The following is a 20972-nucleotide window of genomic DNA, read 5'->3' on the forward strand; positions in this document are numbered from 1 at the left end:
ATGAACCTCTGAAATGTTCAACCTACAGTTCAAGTGAAAACACCTTACCCTTGCCTCTCACGTCAACCTACGTGTAGGTACATGTAACAGATACTCGACGTAAAAACTACAACGCACCCAGCTAATGCCGCGCAGAAAGCTGAAGTAGTACTATGAGTCACCTGTGCAACGTCTTCCATTTGGAAGATTCCGAAGAGGTACATATGGCATGCTCAAGTTCAGGTAAAACACCTTACCCTTGCCTCTCGTGTGGGCCTACGACTTTGTAGGTATGTGTGGCAGACACCCGACGGAAAAACAACAACACACCCAGCTAATGCCGCACTGAAAGGTGAAGTAAAACCATCAGTCACCTGTGCAACGTCTTCCATTTGGAAGATTCCGAAGAGTTGCATATGGCATGCTCAAGTTCAAGTGAAAACAACTTACCCCTGCCTATCGTGTGAGTCTACGACTTTGTAGGTATGTGTGGCAGACACCCGACAAATAAAAACAACTAACCCAGCTAATTCCACGCTGAAAGCCGAAGTAAAACCATCAGTCACCTGTGCAACGTCTTCCATTTGGAAGATTCCGAAGAGGTGCATATGACATGCTCAGGTTCAGGTGAAAACACCTAACCCCTGCCTCTCGTGTGAGTCTACGGCTTTGTAGGTATGTGTGGCAGACACCCAATGGAAAAACAACAACTAACCCAGCTAATGCCGCACAGAAATCTGAAGTAAAACCATCAGGTACCTGTGCATTTGGAAGATTCGTTCTATCGTCCTCTATATGAAAAGCTGAAACTAATTTCATTTGGTCGGGACGACCACCGATAGACCGGTTTCGAAACTAGCTTCTCATCAGTACCGGGAGGAACATTTCGCAAGTCATTTCATATGTAGGAAATTACTTGCGACGAATCTTTCAAATGGAAGACGTTGCACAGGTGCCTGATGCTTTAACTTCAGCCTTCTGAGCGGCATTAGCTGAGTTAGTTGTGTTTTTCCGTCGGGTGTCTGCCACACGTACCTACAAAGTCGTAGGTCCACAAGAGAGGCATTGAGGTAACGTGTTTTCACCTGAACTTGGACATATACGTATATCATTGAAAACAAATCTGAAAAGCTTGTAAAGCATAAAATAAAATTTATTATTCCTCAATTCCTTTCAACACTTTACAATTCTGAACGATTTGAAACTCCTGAACATTATAAAAACTTCACCTGAATATTTAAACTTATCAAAGTAACTTGTGAATATATAGTAGTTATTAAAACAGTTGAACAAAAAAATTACATTTTCTAACGTAGAAACTGGGAGTTGCTGATGTTGAAGAACATGGGCGCACATTCATCAAATTTGTTCTGGTTGAAAATCCTGGAAAAGTTAAGTTAAGTTAAAAAAAAATCTTTTCGGTCCCAATTTCGTTCTGGAATAATTATCATTAGTAATATGTTGTTATTGCTACAGTTCGAACGTATGACCGCTGCTGTTTATTGGTTGGTATTTGTGAATAATAACAATGATTTGTTCCGTTGAAATGCAAAACACAATATTCATACCTTCACAATTTGAATAGAGGATATAAGGTGACCTCAAATTTCTATTAGAAAATTGCTGATTTTGTCATAAAATCAAAACTCGTGATATTTAATATCTCTAAAACTTATATTGAAAAGTTAGCATTTAAAAATTTGAATCGTTCCAGTAGTTCCATTGGGCACTTAGTTACAACTGGTGATCATGCGAGTTCAATAAAATATCATATTAGTAGAAGTTACTCATACTCACTTTGTCTCAGAATCATAGACATCACTCTGTTTCAGTTTTTCTAAAACCACTGCCTTCTGCTCATCGCCAAGTGAATTGAAAATTTCTTTGGGTAGTTTTTTCTTCTTGTTCAAGAAATACAATATCAATCTGAAGCAAATGATGGTTGAACAATTGGAATTCAAATGACACTGATAGACCAAATACATATAATTACACAGCAAAAATAAAACCTGATTACACCATATGCAAAATATTTCCGAATACAACAATTTTAGAAAGAGATAGAAAGAGCGCAATTCGCAACAGGTGAGTCATGTGCCAAAATACTCACCTCACTTTAACGAAAAGCTGTGTATCTGTGAATTCAATTAGCATGGTATCAGTGGTGCCGCACTCTAGGCAAGAAAAGTTGACGTCGAAGTCTGCTTTGTTCATGTAGCCGTAACAGGGAGCGTGATATTTCCTATCGCACTTGGAGCACCGGATAATGTTAACGTCAGTGATGGACAAATGGCAGATGCAGTCGACATTTTCAGGGGGCGGCACAATATCTTCGGAGCTCAACAGCGAATGGTCGTGCGTGAATGCATCTGAGAAAAAATACTTTTTTTGTATTCACACCATACTGTGGAAGAATAAAGTATTATTCAATATTACCGATATAATGAGCCAGTAGTAGATGTGACACTCACAAAATTTGAGTGTCGATTTTTTTTACTCATTGCTTGATCATTTTCAATCTTTTTTTTCTGTTCAACATAACTCATCCAAATTTTCGAATAGGTAATTTTCAGTATTTTCGATTAATCTTCATTCATTTTATTTCATTTGTTCCTCCATAGATTTCAAATTTGTTAATACCTTTTTAGACAATGAAAGTCCGAACTTGTAATATTTATAAGAGTTGTTGTTCGAGCAGTGATATCTACTGCATATACCAGGACATTGTAGTGGCTATTGTTGACAGCACAGACTGCACATTATCAACTGATCGAACTTTTCAATCAAATACATTAAGTGACCATGCGTATTGAGCATACGCATATATTTTTATTTTTGCGACTTTTGATATTGGAAAAACAATATTATTTGTAACAGAATAATTTTATTATTTGGAGTTTCATATAATCTATTTATGTCTAGTGTTGGCTAGGTTATTAGGATAGACATTATATTCTCAATACATTTGCAAAAAATGTTTTTATTCACGCGTGTAGCAGCGAAACAAAACTGTTTTTTGAATATTTTACAATTTGTATTTGGCAACTTCACAGAATTCCATAAACTAATGTTTACTCACCTGATAATACGGTAATGCAGCTATTGTTGAATTTTGATTTGGCTTTTTCCCATTTTTCCTCATTTTCAGCCTCGATGACCATTTTTTCACCTAAACATTATGAAAAAATATTATTAGCTTTTTCTGAATATCAAATATATAAAAAGATATATTATAATTTCACGACAAGTATTCCTTAGCACAAGTCTATGTGCCATATCTCAAACACATTTCATTATTTATTAGATAAATCATGAAACATGAACTTACCAAACACGTCTTCCTGCGAAATCCGACCATTCGCGAAACAAGCTGAAGCGGGAGTCGAAGCTCTACTTAATGTCTTAAACAAATCAATCTTAAGGTAATTATATTTTCACAACAAATCCTTTTTTTTTGACTGATCTTCAGTTGGACAAAATTATAACAATATCTCACGTACACAAGTGATATTTATAGTTGATATTTTCATAAGGAATTGGAGAAAAACTTTATTCTACGTTTATTTATTTATTCTCAACTTTTGATTTGTAAAAAGGCCCATAAGCAGGCCCTTATTGCGCAATATTCCTTGATGAATATTTTTACAGCTCTCTATAGATGTTCAATATTATTAGACATTAATGTGAATTTCACCATAAATTAAATTGTGTGTAAATGATTTTGATGATTGAGCAATAACGATCACAGACGTACAATCTGCTCTATATTATCAGTTACTGTGATTAGTATTTTGACATCTTGCTTGCCAGAATCCAAGGAAGAGTTGTAGTTTCTGAAAAAACTAGTACATGGAATTAGTAAAGAAATATTTTTCAACAATCTACATTCTATTTTCGTAGACAATCGAGGGGCAATGCTATTAGCGCGGAATACAACCTCTGAAAGATCGAAACATAACTCTATATCAGAGATCTGGTCGTTGAAAAAAAAAAAAGAAAATCTGAAGAAATTGGAGATCAGAGATCCAGGAAAAGTGTCTGAAGTTGTTTGATCATGGATGGTTCGTTTTACTTAAGGTCACGTACAGAAAACAGGATCTAATCTCAAGGTCAACGTTTCATGTTCATCATATGACCTTGTACATTGCTTAGGACCATGTTAAGTCAGTCGAAGTCAAAAGTGCCGGGAAAGGTTGTTTTTATGGCGTTATTCACACCTAGGCACCTGACACATTTTTCATGGTCATCTTGATCATCAGTCATTGAAATGCCATTTATTACGTCATAGTGGTGGAGGAGGTCGAGTACCGGCTGTAATCTCCTACTAATAAATTTCATGAAAAAATCTTAGTTCTTATAACTTTTACTTGACACTTGATCTGGCATATAGTTGGATCAAGTTGACTACCTAAAATATATTTTTCTGTGTTTTGAGAATATTCAACTACTAAAACTTTCATAGTCATAAAATTATTCGAATACAGGTGTGAAGAAGAGAAAGGAATGTTTTTCTTTTCATTCACTGGTGAAAATATCAACTTAGAGTAATCAAAGAAGTTAGTAGGGTGCTAATAATCAACACCCTACTGAAGATTATGAATTTTCACTTACTAGCAAACCGTGTGCGCGACAGGTTATTTTGTGGAATCCTGTATTCAACTTGCCCAGATTTTTATTGCAGGCGGAATCAGAAAGTTTGCTACATTCCGGTTGAGTAGCTGGTGAGAACCCTGGCGGTTCGTATTCAAAAGGAGTAACTGAAAATGAAATGCCAAATGAACGAATACTCTATGGTATTGAACGTTGCTACTGACTGTCGTTGTATTTGAATTCTATGACGAGCTTTGTATTCTCTAGTTTCTTATTTTTCCCCAAGTCGCAAATAACCTGCAGCAAGGCCATGGTATCATCTTGCACGTGCACCAAAGTTCTTTTATGTTCATCATTCGGATCGGTGTTGTATTTCAACTTGAACTGATAGGTTTCCAACAAATCTCCTGTAGAGTCTTTCATGAATAAAAATATTTCTCTCAGCTAAAAAAGAAGATCAGATTCAGATCGAAGAAAAAAAACTTGGGAAACTCTTACATAATTCTTTTCTATGGCATCTTGAATACCTTCTACCCAAGACACAAACGAAGTTATCGCAGGATCTTTTGATTTGTTCGGGTTTTTAATAATTTTATAGGGAACGCCCTTATAATTTCTGGTCTTTAACTCGGACTCTTTCAGTTCTAGTCTTCTATAAATTATGTTGAAGATGGAGCATCTCACAATTATATTGGTAAAACGCTTCGAAAAAGTGACCGACTTCACTGATTTTGCAATCAAGTCACCAGTCTGTAAAATATTTTTTGTCATATATGATTCATTATAGATAATCTAGAGTTGCAGAGAAAGATATTTGAAAGGAAAAAATTTTTTCGAATAGGTATTAAAAACAAAAATACTCTGTTTTTCCACCTTTTCGAAATGTAGAAGATGGCGTTTAGAAATTTTTAATCCGACGAAACGTCGGATATATTTTATATGAACCGGAAAAAAGATTCGGCTGATATAAGTGGGCCTTTTTTCTGACAACTTACGGATGGATCACCTTAATCATTCAATTGATAACTTTAAAAGCCACATAAACTCTAAAATAGGCAACTTTTCTCTAATTTACCAGACTGTTTCTCCTTTTCCCATACATTTATTGTCATAAGAATCATATACCCTGTCGACAAACGTTTAAAGGAGAAATTCAGTGTAAAATTCATTAAAATTTCTGGAATTATCGTGCTTGTTTTCGCAATGATTTGCTTGAGTAGAAACAGGTGATAGAGAATATGTGTCTGAGTACTACACCGTCAAGTTGTTTGACAACCACCAGTTAACTTTGAAAGTAAGGAGTTTGGGCTCTGTTCGAAAACTTGCAGGAACGTGTTAACTGAAAGAAAGGTTATAAATCATTGAATGTGACACTCAAATGATAATATGATACTTTAACATGTCGCTAGCAATCCACTTCTGCTCCACGGAATGCCTCCAAAAGCAACATGTAACAGAACGCATATTATATAACCTAAAAGTGGAGCAACATAATGCTGTCACCATGTTTAGAAAGTTTTGTATTATTAATAAATTCGTTACAATTGAAAGTTTAAAAAACTTTCCAAACTTGTATAATATTCACTCTGTATTCAAAGCATGTTACGTTATTTGTTAGGAATAATAAAAATCTAAATATAACACTTTTTCTATGCCATGTTGTTCTGTGACTGGTTTTTAAATTTTTGACATTTTACGATGACATCTTTTACGAAAAATATTTTAACTTTCACATCATTAAAAAGAACGTGGGAATCCTTCGATCACAAGAAAAACCAATTGAATACATAAAAGAAAATAATACAGATGTAGTATAGATCACGCAAGCACTGGAAGATAATCCATCCAAACAACTACTATCAGATATATGAATAGGTATGGAATTACAGATATCAAACACAGAAACTTTTCAAACATATAAACAAGTATTGATATAAAATGTCACTCACAAAGGAAACTTTCCTTTTCCAAATGTACTTCGAAGTGTCAAGTGGAAACACTATAGATAGTCAGCACCTTTTTGTGTAAATTTGAAAGACAGGAATCACTGAGTCCTTACAAAACACATTAACATTCATATAACTAGTTATTTTAATCCCAGTCATAGAAATAACACTTATTTGATAAAGCAATATTGTACGATATCTATTTCAATTGTAGTACAATCTGAGCGAAAGTAATTTTTGTTTAATTCAATGTTTATATACTCGTATTTGAAAGTCATTGTTTCGGATATATTTTTTTCTTGCAGTTTGTATCTAAAAGAAACTTCTGTGAATGATCTGTACATCATTGTAAAGTGTTTTCATTGATTTTGGGAAAAGAAAAGTTTTCACTTTCTACTTCATCATTATTCAAAAAAAGACAGTGTTCCCTATAAGTGAAATTTACCTCTTTCATATGCTATATTGTGTAGCGTCCCTGTGAATTATATCTGATTCAATTCCAAAACGAATGTTTGGATACAAACTGAATAGGAAAAAGTGTTTTTGTATAAATTAATGTTCATATGAAAGAAGATGTTTAGAAAGGACTTTTTCTATCAGTTTGTATCTGAAAAAACTTCTATGGATGATCTACACATCTTTGTGAAGAGTTCCTTTTCAGATTAATTGCTTTCTTCCTTCATCTGAATGTTTCCCACATATTTCTTTGTATAAACATGGAGAAGTAGAAAGCCTAAACCTTTCTTTCTCAAAAACTTATCTCCTCTAAAACCATATACCTTTCTGATATTCACTGATGTTCTTAAATTATATAGAATCAGTCACAACCGTTTTGAGGTATAAAAAAAGATACATTCACAGATTACATACATTCCATTTCCCAAAGGAAAGGAGTATGCAACGTATACTGTCAGTGAAGTAAATAGTATATACAATTAGAGGAGAAATAAAAACAATTTTGTAATAGAAAAAACTTGATTTTTTTTCAAATCTGAACATTAGATGCATTTTTATATCTGCGCTAATGGTTGAATATTTTTAATCTCATTATATTCGACGGTTTATAAGGTAGATTATATATTTACCATATGTTATATGTTAATTAATCATTCTATCTTGATTATAGAGAAAATAATAATTATTCTTGATCATTATTGAGATCAAATTGTTTTGTTTTGAAAGACATAATAAGATGGTTCCATAATGTACAGAGTGGGAATTAAGAGTCAATAATTCAAATGTTTCAAAATAGTTCTCACAACTTGTTGATGATTTGGAGACCCCAGCTAAAAATTGAACAATAATTGAGCCCTAAAAACATCAACAATTGATGTGGCAACTCCCCAGAAACACAGTCCATATCATAGTGTAGACTCAACAAAAGCATAATAGAGATTTATCAGTTGGTTTTTTCAAGAACAGTTCCTAAATTCTTCAATTTATATGCCTCAGACATTAAACCAGTGGCTAATTGGGAACAGTGGGTTTTTAAATTTCAATATTCATGGATATTTACTATAAAGAATTTTATAATTTTTTGTTTCTGTGAATCAGTGTCCTCAATTTTGAGGCTTTGAAGTTTTGTTAAGATTTTGTCAATTATTATTGTAAATAGTTTTTTTGTTAGTTTACACATAAACAGTTATTTGTGGATCAGTTATTCCAATTATCTTTATACAATTTATATTTATGTATTTATTTTTTACTTCCTTTTATGAAAGTTTCTCTCTTTCTTATTGATGGAAAAGTAGATGAATGCAAATGAGGTTTTTCCCAATGATTTAAACTTTTATAGTTTTCCCATTTCATTGTAGTTAATCATGAAATGGAATCATGAAATAAATTACAACATCAATAAAGAAAATATAAAAGAGAAATGAAATGTTTCATTATGGCCTTTAAGAAAAATGATCAGAAAATTCAAAACATATAAAGATAATGTTGAGATATATGGCTGTGGTTCATGAACCAAACTTTTATTTCATTGAAGTGATAACTTTTGTTTGAAGTGAAAGCGAAATATAAAGTAAAAGTTTGATTTAATCAGCCAACGCTCCTGAAATATCAGGCATATGCATGAAACTCATCAAAGTTTCGAGCCGGAATAAGATACACAGAAAAGTAAATGTAATAAATACTTGTACCAACTATCCCAATGCTTGATACAAAGTTTCTTTCCAACTTCCTTGATATATACTATATAAGTTGAATATGAAAACTTACTAAATCTAGTTGTGTTTGCTGTTTAACGGACATTATTTCGCGAAGTTTTGATACATATATGCAAATAAGTTGTTCACTATTTACTACAAATTCAAACTACAAATGGCGAAAGCAATCGAACTTGAAATTTGAAAAATAATTGAAAAACGGGGGACAATGCGTAGTGTGCAAAACTTCATCTATGCGCTTGACAGCCAACGTTGTGAACGTCGAAAGGATAGCCGGTTTATTAGTGAAAGTCTGACGTCACTATTTAATAAAATGGATGGGACTATAGTTACATTATGTCTAGAACAAAAACATTACCAAAATAAATTATTCGACTTAGTGAAAAGCTGTGTAAATGTATTCAGCAAGGTTAAATGCTAATTCATAGTCAATCAATTGAAATCAAATTTGTCTTGAATGGGCCAATTAATGGATTTAACTTCGAATGCCTATTAGTGTTGTTTGAAGAAAAAGAAGTCTGAATTTTTATCGACGGAATGTGTTATATGCCACATGTTATGATATATTCTCAGAAATGAATAAAAATATACTCAACTCATTTCAGGGAAAAATATTTTTTAATTGATGAGGATTTCATTAGATCTGTTCCTAACAAAATGCCAGTTTTCAAATTTAATTGCAAAGGGATTTGTATTAACAAAGTAAGAACTGTCAACTGTCAGATTAACCAGCCTAATCCACTGAACTGTATATATATATATATATATATATATATATATATATATATATATATATATATATATATATATATATATATATATATATATATATATATATATATATATATAGTTCAGTGGCCTAATCATTCAGCGAAGGAAAAAGTGTTTTGATTCCATCCAGCCACTGGAATCAATAATTACCAAATACCACATTCAGTGGTAAAACGGCATTAACCGCTGAAAGCTGTTGAATCAAGCTATGCCAGAATCAAAATAATTTCCTCTGCTCTTGATTCCGTTTTCTCTATACTAAAACCAATAATGATTGAGAGTAGAAGTAAGCCCAGTTGACAGGAAATCGGGGGCGTGCTTAATAATTTTTGGGAGGGTTAAGAATGAAAGAAAAATTCTTAGTACATTTAGTTAAAATATTCATACACATTTTTTATTTATTTCATTAAAACTTTATGAAAACGGAGTAATAATCGTTGGTAATTATAGTAGGTACCAAATAAATTAACAATATTAATAAAAAACACTATATATATATATATATATATATATATATATATATATATATATATATATATATATATATATATTGGGTTTAATTCGCAGTGGTATGGTGGTAACCTTAAAACAGTAATCAGGAAATGTATAAGTATTACTCATTACAAGCTCATTACTGATTTTTGTCATAAATAATACCTTTCAATCGTACTAGTACTAGTATTGTGTATTATCTATAATTTGCCACAACCTACAACTCTAATGCTTACCATATTTTGATTCTGCTATAAACTGGTAACGTAAAATTTAGATATGACAACGCGCTTGACTCTCAATCATTATTGGTTTTACTAGACGCTATTTTGAAATTTACTTTGTACTGTAAGTACGGCAACGGCAACGCTGTTCATTTCGCTAATCGCTACATCGCGATTAGCATCAGCTTGTTCGTGAAAAATTAAATTGTTTTCAATAGTAATGCAAATAGTTTTTAACAAATTTAGAATAATTCAGAGTTCAATATTTAGAATAGGTGGTGTCTGCTTGGTATGATTTTCATCATTCATATATTTTTTAAATTCCAATTAATGACAGAAATGGGAATGGGTACTTCCCCTGGGCTTAAGTCTTCATGACCTTTTGTCAAGTTTCAGTGCTTTTTATTATTTCTTTGACAAATTAAGTTTTATCTTTATTCTAGTGATGTGTTTACTTTTATTTGAGACATAATGGGCGGCGTATATTCCATAAGAGAGTTGATTAGAGGGACAGATTCTCAGTATATCTCTGACCTCTCAGATAGTTCTGAGGAAGAAAGTGATACGAATCTGGAAGAACAAAGTGTGGATTCGCCTGGTCTAGAACCTGCCACGCCAGCTAGAAGTGGTGAGGAGATTAATTACATATGAACATGAACCTAGGTGTCTTAAAAGTTATAACAAACCTCAATAAATTCAGTAACTTGTTGAAAAATTATTGATTGAGAAATGTTTTTATAATTTGCAAGAATTTCATGATTCGTAATATGTAAGTAATCTTGTTGTTTTAATAACAATAGTGTTGCTCACACTGAATTTTGTGTCATGGCCTTATGTGTACTTTGACGATTCCAATACATGTTATCTGTGTCTAATGGAAAATAAATATTATTTTAATCTTTTATTATTTAACAGGTATAATTTCTAATATTTCAGCACCTCCTGCTAATATGACACTTGATGCTGCATTGAGAACTAACGTAAGCTTACCCAAAGCTAATGAAGTTCTGAACAAAGACAAAGTTCTCGATATAGAGAATTCCTTGGATACTGAAGAAATTGTGAGTACTCTTTTCATAGATACGTTCGGTGAGGTTTTGTGATAGGATTGTTGTTTAATCAAATTCTCTTTAATAGATAGATGCCCATTCTACACCAAATATTGTATCTTGTACGTGAAAAAAGTTGTCAGAGTGTAAATCAGTAGGAGCATTCATACAACACTCCTTAAATGCTCCCTATGATTGATTGACAACTTTCCTAAAATTAAAGATAACTAAAGTATTTGTGTGAATCACCCATAACTTTTCAATACAAATTTGATATATTATTTGTAGAAATTCTCGGACCACTTAACGAGTCAATAACAGATTTTGAAGTATTCTAGATAAATATAAATATTTTCAAAAATAAACATATATGAGTAATAATGTTGGAAAACATCAGTAGTTTCGTAGAAAACTTATCTAATCAAAAAAACATTTCACTTTTTACTTTACAATAGCATTTGCATTTAATAGGTAGAATATTATATGTATAGTATGTATCTGTAAGTCGGAAGTATATGGATTTTTTTGTCAAAAGTTGGGAACAAAGTTATTCTTGAAAAGTTTTTGCAAAGACTAAAACTTGAAATGCAATCATCGGTTATAAAGTTCTTTCAGTCTCGTACAAGGATTGTCAAAAAATAAAAATTTTGGTTGAGAGTAAAGTACTTTTATTTGAAAGTTGAAATGTATAATTGCTTTGATTTATCTTATTTCCTTTGTCAAAACCCAACTCTACAATAACAAAGAAAATTTTGAAACTCTCATTAAATAGTTAGGAAAACATTTAGAAATGGAAAGGTTACATTTCTTCATTATTAATCTCTAGAGATAAATCTTTATTATTTAAATTAACAGAATTGAAATTAATTCATATATCGATGAAAAATCAGAAAACATTATTCTGATCAACCATCTTCAATAACACTAATACTGGGTTTGAGCACTGATGAAAATTTTTCAGAATGGTTCCAACTCGCTGAGACATTCTGTATATTATTATTGTTTATACTATGGTGTCCTTTCAGGTATCTTTGGTGTTTTTATTATTCGAAGATATACCCTACGCACTGCAAGAGCTTCATTCATTATTAAATGGTAGTCCTGATAAGAAGATTCTTTATAACTGGGCTTCCATTCAAGAAGTACGACAAACTAACTGGAAAAACCAGTTCGTAGAAGCTCTTTGTGTAATAAAAAACTATGAATCTTTAAGAAAATTAGGTAACTCCTCTCTCGTCGAATTTTTCCATGTAAATGACTTTTCATTTGAAGGTTTCAGAAAAGAACCTACAATCGATCATTTTCTTCCTCACAATGGTGCAGCCAGCATTCATTTGAACAAAATCAAGAAGGCCGCCTACCTGATATGTGAAAATCTTGATTCAGCAAAAACCAAAACCCTTCTGGATTATGTAGAAACCCAGTTTCCCGAAGAGAACACATTGTTCAATAAATATAATGCTGATTACCTTGAGCTTTGTTTCATGAATTGGGAAGTCACAAAAAAAATTAAGTTGTCAGATGTGAAAAAAATTCTCAAAGCGATGGAAGAAGAGCACCTCTGCAACATTATTGAAGAGGTATTACTATCTACGAATGATTCAGATAGAAGTGGAATGAATTTGTTGAAGGTGAGTGAATAGGAATAATTAGTTCAAAAATTGTGTGCTGTGGTGGTGGTAGTTGTGGTGTGTATACTGTGGTGGTGGTAGTAGTTGTGGTGTGTATGCTGTGGTGGTGGTGGTAGTTGTGGTGTGTATGCTATGGTGGTGGTGGTAGTGATTGTGGAGGTGTGTGTGCTGTGGTGATGGTGTGTGTTCTGTGGTGGTGGTGCTGTGTGTTCTGTGGTAGTGGTGATGTGTGTTCTGTGGTAGTGGTGGTGGTGGTGCTGTGTGTTCTGTGGTAGTGGTGGTGGCGCTGTGTGTTCTGTGGTGGTGGTGGTGTGTGTGTTCTGTGGTAGCGGTGGTGGTGTGTGTTCTGTGGTGGTGGTGGTGTGTGTTGTGTGGTGGTGGTGGTGTGTGTTGTGTGGTGGTGGTGGTGGTGTGTGTTGTGTGGTGGTGGTGGTGTGTATGTTGTGTGGTGGTGGTGGTGTGTGTTGTGGTGGTGATGGTGGTGGTGTGTGTGTTGTGGTGGTGATGGTGGTGGTGTGTGTGTTGTGGTGGTGGTGTGTGTTGTGGTGGTAGTAGTGGTGGTGTGTGTGTGTTGTGGTGGTGGTGGTGTGTGTGTTGTGGTGGTGGTGGTGTGTGTGTTGTTGTGGTGGTGGTGGTGGTGTGTGTGTTGTGGTGGTGGTGGTGGTGTGTGTGTTGTGGTGGTGGTGGTGGTGGTGGTGGTGGTGTGTGTGTTGTGGTGGTGGTGGTGTGCGTGTTGTGGTGGTGGTGGTGGTGGTGGTGGTGGTGTGTGTGTTGTGGTGGTGTGTGTGTTGTGGTGGTGGTGGTGTGTGTGTTGTGGTGGTGGTGGTGTGTGTGTTGTGGTGGTGGTGGTGTGTGTGTGTTGTGGTGGTGGTGGTGTGTGTGTGTTGTGGTGGTGGTGGTGTGTGTGTTGTGGTGGTGGTGGTGGTGTGTGTTGTGGTGGTGGTGGTGGTGTGTGTGTTGTGGTGGTGGTGGTGGTGTGTGTGTTGTGGTGGTGGTGGGTGTGTTGTGGTGGTGGTGGTGTGGTGGTGGTGGTGGTGGTGTGTGTGTTGTGGTGGTGGTGTGTGTGTTGTGGTGGTGGTGTGTGTTGTGGTGATGGTGTGTGTTGTGGTGATGGTGTGTGTTGTGGTGATGGTGTGTGTTGTGGTGGTGGTGGTGGTGGTGGTGTGTGTGTTGTGGTTGTGGTGGTGTGTGTGTTGTGGTGGTGGTGGTGGTGTGGTGGTGGTGGTGTGTGTTGTGGTGGTGGTGGTGTGTGTTGTGGTGGTGGTGTGGTGGTGGTGGTGTGTGTTGTGGTGGTGGTGGTGTGTGTGTTGTGGTGGTGGTGGTGGTGTGTGTTGTGGTGGTGGTGGTGTGTGTGTTGTGGTGGTGGTGGTGTGTGTGTTGTGGTGGTGGTGGTGTGTGTGTTGTGGTGGTGGTGGTGTGTGTGTGTGTTGTGGTGGTGGTGGTGGTGTGTGTGTTGTGGTGGTGGTGGTGGTGGTGTGTGTGTTGTGGTGGTGGTGGTGGTGGTGGTGGTGGTGTGTGTGTTGTGGTGGTGGTGGTGGTGGTGGTGTGTGTGTTGTGGTGGTGGTGGTGGTGGTGGTGTGTGTGTTGTGGTGGTGGTGGTGGTGGTGGTGTGTGTGTTGTGGTGGTGGTGGTGGTGGTGTGTGTGTTGTGGTGGTGGTGGTGGTGGTGTGTGTGTTGTGGTGGTGGTTGTGTGTGTGTTGTGGTGGTGGTGTGTGTGTGTGTTGTGGTGGTGGTGGTGGTGGTGGGTGTGTTGTGGTGGTGGTGGTGTGTGTGTTGTGGTGGTGGTGGTGTGTGTGTTGTGGTGGTGGTGGTGTGTGTTGTGGTGGTGGTGGTGGTGTGTGTTGTGGTGGTGGTGGTGGTGTGTGCTGTGGTGGTGGTGGTGTGTGCTGTGGTGGTGGTGGTGGTGTGTGCTGTGGTGGTGGTGGTGGTGGTGTGTGCTGTGGTGGTGGTGGTGGTGGTGTGTGCTGTGGTGGTTGTGGTGGTGTGTGCTGTGGTGGTTGTGGTGGTGTGTGCTGTGGTGGTGGTGTGTGATGTGTGCTGTGGTGGTGGTGGTGGTGTGTGTGTATGTGTATGGTGTGTGGTGGGTGTATATGTTTCAAAACGATTGCAAAAAATGCTATGTTGAAATCGAAATGGGTTTAAAAAATGTTTCAATACTAATTCAATAAATATCAAAATTTGTCTCTTGTATGGTGAAGTGACATTTTTCAATTAGGGTAGATTGAAGGATAGCTGCCTGATGCGTCAGTTGGCCCAATTATGTAAGCTCAATTAGTTTTAAATTAAATGTCTTTTTTACATGACACATTTCAGACGGTTTCATGAATCAGCCTCAAACCGCTTTTGTTCCGAGTCAGAAAATTATTTTTGCAGTGGCATAATATTCAGTTAGGACATAACAGTTTTTACATGAAAATGTAAAAAAATCCTCGGACACACCAGTTTTCATCTTCATTTACCATAGTCATAAATAATAACTATGTCATTATCATTTTGTATAGGGCTTCGTTGTTTTATCATATTTCTGGAGAAAAGAAAGAAATTTTAAGAGACAACAACTTCCCCTAAAGTTTCTTATATTAGACATTACTCTTATCATGTGGTCTAATTTCTCATTGAACTTGTTTTAATTCTCAACCACATTCAAACAAATAATAATAAATGGTCCTATAAGCAATCTCTGAGAGGCACTCAAAATTGAACCGTCCATGAGTAAGGTTTTGCATTGTTTTGTTTTATTATCATTCTATGGTCTTCACAATGTTATTGAGATCTCAATATAAAAGTAAATTTATTTTTTCAGGAAAAAACTCCCTTCACAATCTCAGATTATCCAGAACGTCCTTCAATATCATCAGCGAGTGATGATTACAACTCTGTATCTATCAGAGATGCTTTCTTCAAGCAAAATCTACCCAGTACGTCAAACTCAAACACTAATAGACCAAATACTTCTACAACCAGTGTTGACAATCACATGCAGCAAGACTACGAAAAGTACAATCCTTTCATGGATTTTCAGTTACCTGTTGCCAGTGTGACGAAAAATATGAGCGATGATAAAAATGAGACTTGCTATTATGTGAACCCGAATAACCCCGGACTGGTTTTGATTATAAACCAGGAGAACTTTTATACAGAAATTGATCCTCAATACAAGGTAATAATCACATTATTCGTCAATTACATATGAATTCAGAATGAAGTTCGCATTTATGATCAATTTTAATCAACCAACATTATTGCAGAATTACAAAAACAACTAAAATCTATAAAAAAAAATTAAGTTATGCATATACATGCATGTCTTCAAGAAAGACTAAGAAAATAAGACATTTCCATAATAAAGTATACTTATGGTGAGTCACAAATACTTGATAGAAATCTGAATCACTAAATATAAATATCTGATATAAAAAAATTAGACTAATCATTAGTTTGAAGAAATATTCTATCTGCTGAAGATCTCATTAGAGGTACTGTCCTTTACAAGAAGCATCGTGAATAAGAACCAAGCATTAACGTAACACTTATGGGGACTGGCTTCATCTAGGCAAGTGATAGCGGCAGAAATACAAACAGCGATCTCTCATTTGGTCGTCGCTATCAAAACTTGGCTTTTGTAACAGATTCCCAAAAACATATTAGGCACTAGCCTTTTGAAGACTCATTTCCTTTTTTAGGAATTATTGCCTCCTGATACAACAGACAAACTGGAATCTAGATTAGGAACAGAAAAAGATCGGGATAATCTGGAGAAAATTTTTAGAAAATATGGATTCAAAGTAATAGTGGTGAATGACTTGACCCACATTGAAATGGTGGAAAAGATAAGAGAAGTAGTTAAACTAGTCACAGACGAGTCCAGTTTATTCATCTGTATACTTAGTCATGGAGATAAAGGTATGATTGATCATTTGTAAAAGAATTCAATATTGAATCATTGAGTTGTAATAAGAGAAATACTACTTGAAGAATTATTGACATCGCATAAAGGGGTTGACAATGGAAACAGATGGGAGCAATTTTTTCTAAATGACAGATTTGAAAAATTGGCCTGGTTCACATTGATTGTGTGCCGAATTTTGTTTTCTCACATTCAGTTTGTTTTTTAGGGATTGTTTATGGATCAAACAGCTGTAGAGTGAAAGTAAACCGAATACAGGATATAATGTATAAATTCAATAAAGCTAATTTGACAGATAAGCCGAAAGTGCTTATTCTGCAATCCTGCCAGGGTCAGCAGTGTCAAAAAAGTAAGTCTTCCTTTAAAAAACAGGCGTTTCCAGCTGTGGTTACCCTTGTAACATGTTTATTTTTTGCCCACTTTGGGTGAATGATAAAACAGCGGTAGAAAGTGTTGAATAAACTTTTATAATGAAAATATTATTCATAATATAATAAACAGATTAATTTCAAACGTGTTCGTATAAACATTTCTGCTTGGTATGACTGTGTGTTGCGTGGTATGACTGTGTGTTGCGTGGTATGACTGTGTGGCGCGCGGTATGACTGTGTGGTGCGGGGTATAACTGTATGTTGCGTGGTATGGCTGTGGTGCGCAGTATGACTGTGTGTTGCGTGGTATGCCGATGTTGCGCGGAATGCCGGTGTTTTGCGGGGTATGCCTGTGTGTTGCGTAATATGACTGTATTTTGCGTGATATGACTGTGTGGCGCGGTATAACTGTGTGTTGCGTGGTATGCCGGTGTTGCGCGGTATGACTGTGTGTTGCGGGGTATGACTGTGTGTTGCGTGATATGACTGTGTATTGGGTGATATGACTGTGTGTTGCGGGATATGACTGTGTGTTGCGTGATATGACTGTGTATTGGGTGATATGACTGTGTGTTGCGGGATATGACTGTGTGACGCGGTATAACTGTGTGGTGCGTGGTATGCCGGTGTTGCGCGGTATTACTGTCTGTTGCGAGGTATAACTGTGTGGTGCGCAGTATGACTGTGTGTTGCGTAGTATGCCGGTGTGGCGAGGCATGCCGGTGTTGAGGAGTATGACACGCGGGGTATGACTGTGTTGCGTGATATGACTGTGTGTTGCGTGGTGTGACTGTGGCGCGGTATAAAAGTGTGGTGCGTTGTATGACTGGATCGCAGTATGACCGTGTGTTGCGTGGTATGCCGATGTTGCGCGGTATGACTGTGTGGTGCGTGGTATGGCTGTGTTGCGTGGTATGAATGTGTTGCGTGGTATGAATGTGTTGCGTGGTATGACTGTGTGTTGCGTGATATGATTGTGTGTAGCGTAGTATGTCGGTGTTGCGCTGTATGACTGGTGCTGGGTATAACTGTGTGGTGCGTGGTATGACTGTAGTGTGCGGTATGGCTGTGTGTTGCGTGGTATATCGATGTTGCGCGATTTGCCGGTGTTGCAAAGTATGACTGTGTATTGCGGGGTATAACTGTGTGGTGCGTGGTATGGCTGTGGTGCGCAGTATGACTGTGTTTTGCGGGGTATGCCTGTGTGTTGCGTAATATGACTGTATTTTGCGTGATATGACTGTGTGGCGCGGTATAACTGTGTGTTGCGTGTTATGACTGTGTGTTGCGTGTTATGACTGTGTGTTGGGTGATATGACTGTGTGTTGGGTGATATGACTGTGTGTTGGGTGATATGACTGTGTGTTGCGGGATATGACTGCGTGACGCGGTATAACTGTGTGATGCGTGGTATGCCGATGTTGCGCGGTATGACTTTTTGGTGCGTGGTATGGCTGTGTTGCGGGATATGACTGTGTGACGCGGTATACCTGTGTGGTGCGTAGTATGCTGGTGTTGCGCGGTATTACTGTGTGTTGCGGAGTATGACACGCGGGGTATGACTGTGTTGCGTGATATGATTGTGTGTTGCGTGGCGTGACTGTGGCGCGGTATAAAAGTGTGGTGCGTTGTATGACTGGATCGCAGTATGACCGTGTGATGCGTGGTATGCCGATGTTGCGCGGTATGACTTTGTGGTGCGTGGTATGGCTGTGTTGCGTGGTATGACTGTGTGTTGCGTGATGTGATTGTGTGTAGCGTAGTATGTCGGTGTTGCGCGGTATGACTGGTGCGTGGTATGACTGTAGTGTGCGGTATGACTGTGTGTTGCGTGGTATGTCGATGTTGCGCGGTTTGCCGGTGTTGCAAAGTATGACTGTATTGCGGGGTATAACTGTGTGGTGCGTGGTATGTCTGTGTGCTGCGGAGTATGACCGTGTTTCGGGGTATAACTATGTTGAGTGATACGACTGTGTATTGCGTGGTATGACTGTGTCGCGCGGTATAACTGTGTGGTGCGTGGTATGACTGGTGTGCAGTATGACTGTGTGTTGCGTGATATGCCGATGTTGCGCAGTATGATTGTGTGTTGCGTGGTATGCCGATGTTGCGCGGTATGCCGGTGTTGCGCAGTATGACTTTGTGTTGAGGGGTATAACTGTGTGGTGCGCGGTATGACTGTGTGTTGCGGGGTATGACTGTGTTGCGTGCTATTACTGTGTGTGTGTTGCGTGATATGATTGTGTGTGCGCGCGCGCGTGGTGAGTGATATGATTGTGTGCGCGCGCGCGTGTGGTGAGTGATATGATTGTGTGCGCGCGCGGTGTGTGAGTGAGCGAGCGCGCTCCGGCCGTGAAAATTTACACTCTATTACATAATTTTTCAGTTGAAGAAGAAGTAGAAGAGCTCACTGATGATGACGACTTATCTCTTACAACAGATGGAGCATCTGCTCCTTTCAGAGATATGTTAACGTTTTGGGCAACAATTCCTGGTTATGCGGCCATCAGAAATAAGAGAACAGGATCGTGGTTCATCCAAGCTTTATGTAAGAAGATGGAAGAAATTGGAAATAGGTAAGGCTTCATGATTTCTTTGTTGATTAAACTGAATATTTTTTTCCATCAATTTTTCATTTTGAATGAAATATAATGTCTTATTCTGTTTCTTGAGTAATAACAAGTGAAATCTTCATTGAATGAAACTACTGTTACCCAAGTTGTCATCATCAGACCATATTAAAAATTGATTCAATTCTTAGATCATCTGATGCCAACTTGGTTGAAAAAACTTCGTGTTTTCCTTTTTGTCATTATTAAACACTGAAGTTCTTTCCAAAGTATTTCGTTACTATTCATCATTTCAATCACTTTTTCAGGCACCATTTCGCAGACATTTGCACAAGAATAGCACAAGAAGTCACCAGCCAAGTTTGGACTAGTGAAACCGAAAAGAAGGCTATGACACCTTTCGTTCAAACCACACTGTTGAAAGACTTTTATTTGCCCGAATTGAAAGATAAGTCTTAAGGTGTTTCACTGACAGGAAGGAGAATGAATATTTTTTAATGTTTTATTTGATGTAATTTTTATATAAGAGGATTGTTTTGAGCCAGTTTGTTTTTTGTAGACATTATTTTAGAAAAGAAGAAAACGCATTAAAATGAAATGTGTATCGTTCATTATCTATAATGAATTTTTATTATATGTATTTATATTGGATTCATAATTAATAGATATTAAAATAGGAATATTTTCTATCAAAATTTAAAGAATCTTGTATGAAACTTATCAAATTTCTCTTTGTGTAACACTATTTTGCGGAATCTTGCTATTTTCGTAATACAGAAATCGCACTTGTTACACAAAACCCACAGGATTAACGAAGTCTTACCTTTTAACGTTTGATTCTAACACGTTCCTAATACTATTTGTCATATTCATATCAGGTAGATAGTATACAAATTTATGACACAATAAAAGTAAGCAATTAAATAACTGGAAAAAACTGAAGGAAGATGCTGTGTCAATTGAACATTATCATCCAGAACTGCAATACTCTTCCCGACGGGCGTTTCACCAAACAAGTTGGCGTCTTTAAGAGACGAAGTAAACTAATTCCCAAGTCTTAAACAATCTCTATTTACATCTAAAATGGTACACTTCCACGCCAAAGATTTCGGGTAGAAATTTGAGTAATTCATGAAAGGTACAGTTGGGTTGTTTGGAATGGGACTTATTCACTGTTCATAACTCGCAGCTTAAGCTGTGAGGAATGTGACAAAAAATATATCGGTCAGACTAAGTGAACCAATAAAACTTGTATCAAAGAACACACAGCA

The 20972-nt window shown here is 36.7% G+C and overlaps 2 protein-coding genes across 8 annotated transcripts; one reads left to right on the forward strand and one right to left on the reverse strand.

The window, feature by feature from the left end:
• Window positions 1-1108: 1108 nt before the first annotated feature.
• On the reverse strand, window positions 1109-10203 carry LOC111513506 (HORMA domain-containing protein 1). Of its 4 annotated transcripts, none has more exons than XM_074169344.1 (10): window positions 8739-8870; window positions 5645-5908; window positions 5068-5319; window positions 4794-5013; window positions 4591-4736; window positions 3308-3380; window positions 3059-3148; window positions 2090-2348; window positions 1777-1905; window positions 1109-1362 (listed from the first exon to the last, which is right to left on the reverse strand). In XM_074169344.1, the coding sequence occupies exons 2-10, from the start codon at window positions 5669-5671 to the stop codon at window positions 1287-1289; spliced, it is 1272 nt and encodes a 423-aa protein (XP_074025445.1). In that variant the 5' UTR covers window positions 5672-5908; window positions 8739-8870; the 3' UTR covers window positions 1109-1286. The 4 variants fall into 4 exon arrangements, with proteins under 4 accessions (XP_074025445.1, XP_074025446.1, XP_074025447.1 ...); XM_074169345.1 differs by lacking the exon at window positions 8739-8870 and adding an exon at window positions 5963-6122; XM_074169346.1 differs by lacking the exons at window positions 5645-5908; window positions 8739-8870 and adding an exon at window positions 10186-10203.
• Dredd (Death related ced-3/Nedd2-like caspase) lies at window positions 6299-20310 on the forward strand. Of its 4 annotated transcripts, none has more exons than XM_074169340.1 (10): window positions 6299-6444; window positions 10617-10801; window positions 11089-11234; window positions 12248-12443; window positions 12495-12853; window positions 15657-16013; window positions 16537-16756; window positions 16969-17109; window positions 19518-19707; window positions 20010-20310. In XM_074169340.1, the coding sequence occupies exons 2-10, from the start codon at window positions 10645-10647 to the stop codon at window positions 20158-20160; spliced, it is 1917 nt and encodes a 638-aa protein (XP_074025441.1). In that variant the 5' UTR covers window positions 6299-6444; window positions 10617-10644; the 3' UTR covers window positions 20161-20310. The 4 variants fall into 4 exon arrangements, with proteins under 4 accessions (XP_074025441.1, XP_074025440.1, XP_074025443.1 ...); XM_074169339.1 differs by lacking the exon at window positions 6299-6444 and adding an exon at window positions 10302-10462; XM_074169342.1 differs by lacking the exon at window positions 6299-6444 and adding an exon at window positions 10303-10462 and having other exon boundaries at window positions 11110-11234.
• The last annotated feature ends 662 nt before the right edge of the window (window positions 20311-20972 follow it).

Source organism: Leptinotarsa decemlineata, unplaced genomic scaffold (genome assembly GCF_025532065.1).
Source record: "Leptinotarsa decemlineata unplaced genomic scaffold, Ldec_3_MD MMD2_P_RNA_scaffold_5, whole genome shotgun sequence".
Classification (NCBI taxonomy): domain Eukaryota; kingdom Metazoa; phylum Arthropoda; class Insecta; order Coleoptera; family Chrysomelidae; genus Leptinotarsa; species Leptinotarsa decemlineata.

What these genes read in the sequence shown, in the direction of transcription:
- LOC111513506 (XM_023169722.2), bottom strand. Translation starts at nt 8,771, where the DNA reads ATGTCCGTTAAACAGCAAACACAACTAGATTTA. An exon ending in AGAATTCAAATACAACGACA is followed by an intron (nt 4,737 to 4,793) that starts GTCAGTAGCAAC and finishes TTTCATTTTCAG; the next exon opens with TTACTCCTTTTGAATACGAA. An exon ending in GTCGCGCACACGGTTTGCTA is followed by an intron (nt 3,381 to 4,590) that starts GTAAGTGAAAAT and finishes GATTTGTTTAAG; the next exon opens with ACATTAAGTAGAGCTTCGAC.
- Dredd (XM_074169340.1), top strand. Translation starts at nt 10,645, where the DNA reads ATGGGCGGCGTATATTCCATAAGAGAGTTGATTAGAGGGACAGATTCT. An exon ending in GGGTCAGCAGTGTCAAAAAA is followed by an intron (nt 17,110 to 19,517) that starts GTAAGTCTTCCT and finishes ATAATTTTTCAG; the next exon opens with TTGAAGAAGAAGTAGAAGAG. An exon ending in ATGGAAGAAATTGGAAATAG is followed by an intron (nt 19,708 to 20,009) that starts GTAAGGCTTCAT and finishes TCACTTTTTCAG; the next exon opens with GCACCATTTCGCAGACATTT.